We start from the raw sequence: 2,994 nt of genomic DNA on the forward strand, positions 1-2,994 counted from the left end.
CCCCCCCTGTGTAGGCTCCCTCCTGACCACGCACCTCCAGTCTGGCCCCGAGTCCTCGGCTCGCTCCGCCTCCCCGTCGGAGCCGGCCTTCCCCGATGCCCCGTCCACCCTGCATGTGATGAAGAGCACCATGCAGCTGCGCGGCCTGATGACCATCATCCGTGACCGTAGCACCTCGCGCGCGGACTTCGTCTTCTACGCCGACCGTGTCATTCGCCTGCTGATCGAGGAGGGTGCGTGTCCCATGTGTGACCGCCTGCAGGGGCGTCTGCGGCCCCTGCAACCTGCCCCCCCTGCCTGCTTTCTGACCCCCTCCCCGCCCCCCGCCCCCATGGCCCTCCCCTGCACCGTCCCCTCCCCAGGCCTCAACTTCCTCCCCTTCCGTGAGCACACTGTCATCACCCCGACCGACTCCAGCTATGAGGGGCTGGCCTTCACTGGCCGGGTGTGCGGTGTGTCCATCATGCGTGCCGGCGAGGCCATGGAGAAGGCCCTGCGCGAGTGCTGCCGCAGCATCCGCGTTGGCAAGATCCTCATCCAGCGCGATGAGTCGACCGCCCAGCCGAAGGTGTGTTCTGTGATCCCGCTGCACTTGCCGATGTTTGCCCTCCTTCTCATGGGCCTCTTCCCATGGCACTGTGTACTTATCGATTCCCCCCCCCCCCTCCCCCCCTTGCCGTGGGTCAGCTTTTCTACGCCAAGCTCCCGCCTGATATCGCCGATCGCCATGTCCTCCTGCTGGACCCGATGCTCGCCACTGGCGGCTCGGCCATCAAGGCCGTGGAGGTCCTGATCGAGCAGGGCGTCCCGGAGGACCGGATCATCTTCATCAACCTGGTCGCCGCGCCGGAGGGTGTCCTGGCCTTCTCCAAGCGCTTCCCTCACACGCACATCATCACCGCCGAGGTGGATGACTCGCTCAGCACCTCGAAGCACATCATGCCCGGTCTTGGTGACTTCGGCTGTCGCTACTTCGGCACCGACGAGTGAGCATATGCACCCTCCCGCGAGAGGGTGCCCCGCACCTGCCTGCCCCCCCCCCCACGCCCGCATGTCCTGTCGGGTGGCGATATCGGGCCGCCCCGGCCGGCGTGCCAAAGCGGCCTCCACCCCTCGGCAGCGCAGCAGCAACGTGTGCCCCTTCATTCTATCTCTCTCCTCTCCCCTCCTTGCAACAATACAGCTCATTCCCCCCATTTGGCATGGCCCTTTCGGTGGCACGCGGGGTCGCAGACTGGCCACTTGCCGAAGCAGGCCGGCCCCATGCCACAAGATGGCCCCCTCCTACGAACAAAGAAAAGCACAAACCCATCAGGGGGGGGGGGCGGGGGGGAAACCTGGAGAAGTCTGGCGTGTGTGTGTGTGTGCGCGCGCGCGTGTGTGTGTGGATCTTCATGCTATTCGCCGGACAGGTCAGGTCACCAGGACAGATCGGATTGGCCGCTGCCGGGGCCGGATTGGCTGGTCGAGCAGCCGGCGCCGGCGCCGGGGCCGGGGCCGGCCGTTCGGCCGATGATTTCCGGAGCCCCAGCGCCGCCAGGCAGAGCCGGAGCCTCGCGGGCCCGCTCAACCAGAGCCCGGCGCCGGGAGAGACGCATGGTCCAAAGGCCGACCCCGGCGCCGGGGGTTCGTTCCAGGGTCCCGGCCGTGGTGCTCAGCGTGGTTGTCAGGAGCCAGGCGCGGGAGCCATGCCCCGGGGCCGGGTGCAGGGGCGACCCGGCGGGCAGAGTGACCAGGCGAATGCCACGACCGCAAGCGCGTCGAGCCGCGACCAGCGCCGCCTCCGCTGCATCGTCATCATCGAAGTCCGCGTCGCCGGCTGCGTGGGCCCCCTCGCCCAGCCATGCGGGCAGGGTGACGGTTAGCAGGACGAGCGCTCGCCGGGCCAGAGCACGCAAGCGCCACAGGAAGGCCGCCACCTCGGTGGCCTGCATGGGTGGGAGGCGGGGGGCGGGGGGCGGGGGGGCGGGGGGCGGGGAGTCAACTTATGGAGAGGAGGCAATAGGGACAGGCAGACGATCCCGGCAAAGCAGAGGGGGAGAGACCGCGAGGGGCAAAAGGGAGGGAGGTCCGTACGTCGGCCGCCCGAGAGGCTCCCCCGCAGAAGGGGGCCAGATCGATCCACATGCGGAGGACCTGCAACCGGTCGATGGCACCGTGCTCCTTCATTTGTGTTTGGAATCTGCGATTCGAGGATGCCGGCGAGAGTCAGAGGCACGGGCAGCCAGGCGAGCAGGGGTCCCCGCGATGGGGGGGGCCGGGAGAAGGGCCAGGAGGAGGTGATATCACGCACTCGAATTGCCGCAGGATGGTCGCGCACCAGGCCAGCAGATCGCCCAGGTCGCCCCCGGGCGGCGAGGGGCCGGCCGGCTTGGGAGGGGGGCTGCTCGGGACAAAGAGCGACGAGTCGTCACCCTCGGCATCGGGAGCCAGGTGGAAGGATCGCGCTGCCCCACCAGCGGCGCCACCCTCAAAGGCAAAGACATTGGCACATGCGCGCAGATCGGCCCGCTCAATGCGGCTTTGGAAGTTCACCTCCAGGACCCCGGCTCCCGGGAGGGCCTGGGCGTCCGACACCTGGGGGTCTCCCCGCTGGCCGCGATAGCGCCAGGCAATCTTGAGGCTGGCGTCGTCGGCGGCCGCCGCCGCGCTGGCTGCCCCGGCCGCCGCGGCATCGGGAGTCGGGTCGTATGTGGTGGGCAGTGAGGCAAGGGTGGCGCGTGCCCCGGCCCCGGCGAAGGCCAGCGCATGTCGATCGGGGATGCCACGTGCCAGCAGGCCGCGCGCCAGCAGCCCGGCCGCCGCCTCCGGGCCGGACTGGACTTCCGGCCCGGCATGCGTGTGGCCCGGCTCCGAGGGGGGAAGGGCCCCGGACTCGCCGCCAGCCTCAAACAGGAGGATGGCCCCGAGCGGCAGGCCCCCCTCAAGACCATCGCTCAGGAGATCTGGCCGGGAGAAGGGGAGTCAGGAGGGGCGGGGGCGGGGGCGGGGGCG

General features: G+C 69.6%; 2 protein-coding genes across 2 annotated transcripts in view; one reads left to right on the top strand and one right to left on the bottom strand.

Annotated features, from left to right (window-relative positions):
• Positions 1-1,196, top strand: part of H696_04963 (uracil phosphoribosyltransferase) — a gene marked incomplete at its 5' end in the record, with an annotated part of 1,719 nt that extends 523 nt beyond the window's left edge. The window contains 3 exons of the mRNA XM_009498829.1: positions 15-233; positions 363-568; positions 688-1,196. Coding sequence (XP_009497104.1) covers positions 15-233; positions 363-568; positions 688-990 — 728 coding nt within the window. The 3' untranslated portion in view covers positions 991-1,196. The remainder of the gene's footprint in view (positions 1-14; positions 234-362; positions 569-687) is intronic.
• A 185-nt stretch (positions 1,197-1,381) lies between these two features.
• Positions 1,382-2,994, bottom strand: part of H696_04964 (hypothetical protein) — a 7,628-nt gene continuing 6,015 nt past the window's right edge. Inside the window, exons 2-4 of the mRNA XM_009498830.1 lie at positions 2,294-2,945; positions 2,077-2,182; positions 1,382-1,928 (exon numbers count right to left, since the gene is read on the bottom strand). Of these exons, the coding sequence (XP_009497105.1) occupies positions 1,419-1,928; positions 2,077-2,182; positions 2,294-2,945 (1,268 nt within the window). The 3' untranslated portion in view covers positions 1,382-1,418. The remainder of the gene's footprint in view (positions 1,929-2,076; positions 2,183-2,293; positions 2,946-2,994) is intronic.

The sequence above is a fragment of the Fonticula alba genome, assembly GCF_000388065.1.
Source record: "Fonticula alba strain ATCC 38817 unplaced genomic scaffold supercont2.8, whole genome shotgun sequence".
Taxonomy (NCBI): Eukaryota; order Rotosphaerida; family Fonticulaceae; genus Fonticula; species Fonticula alba.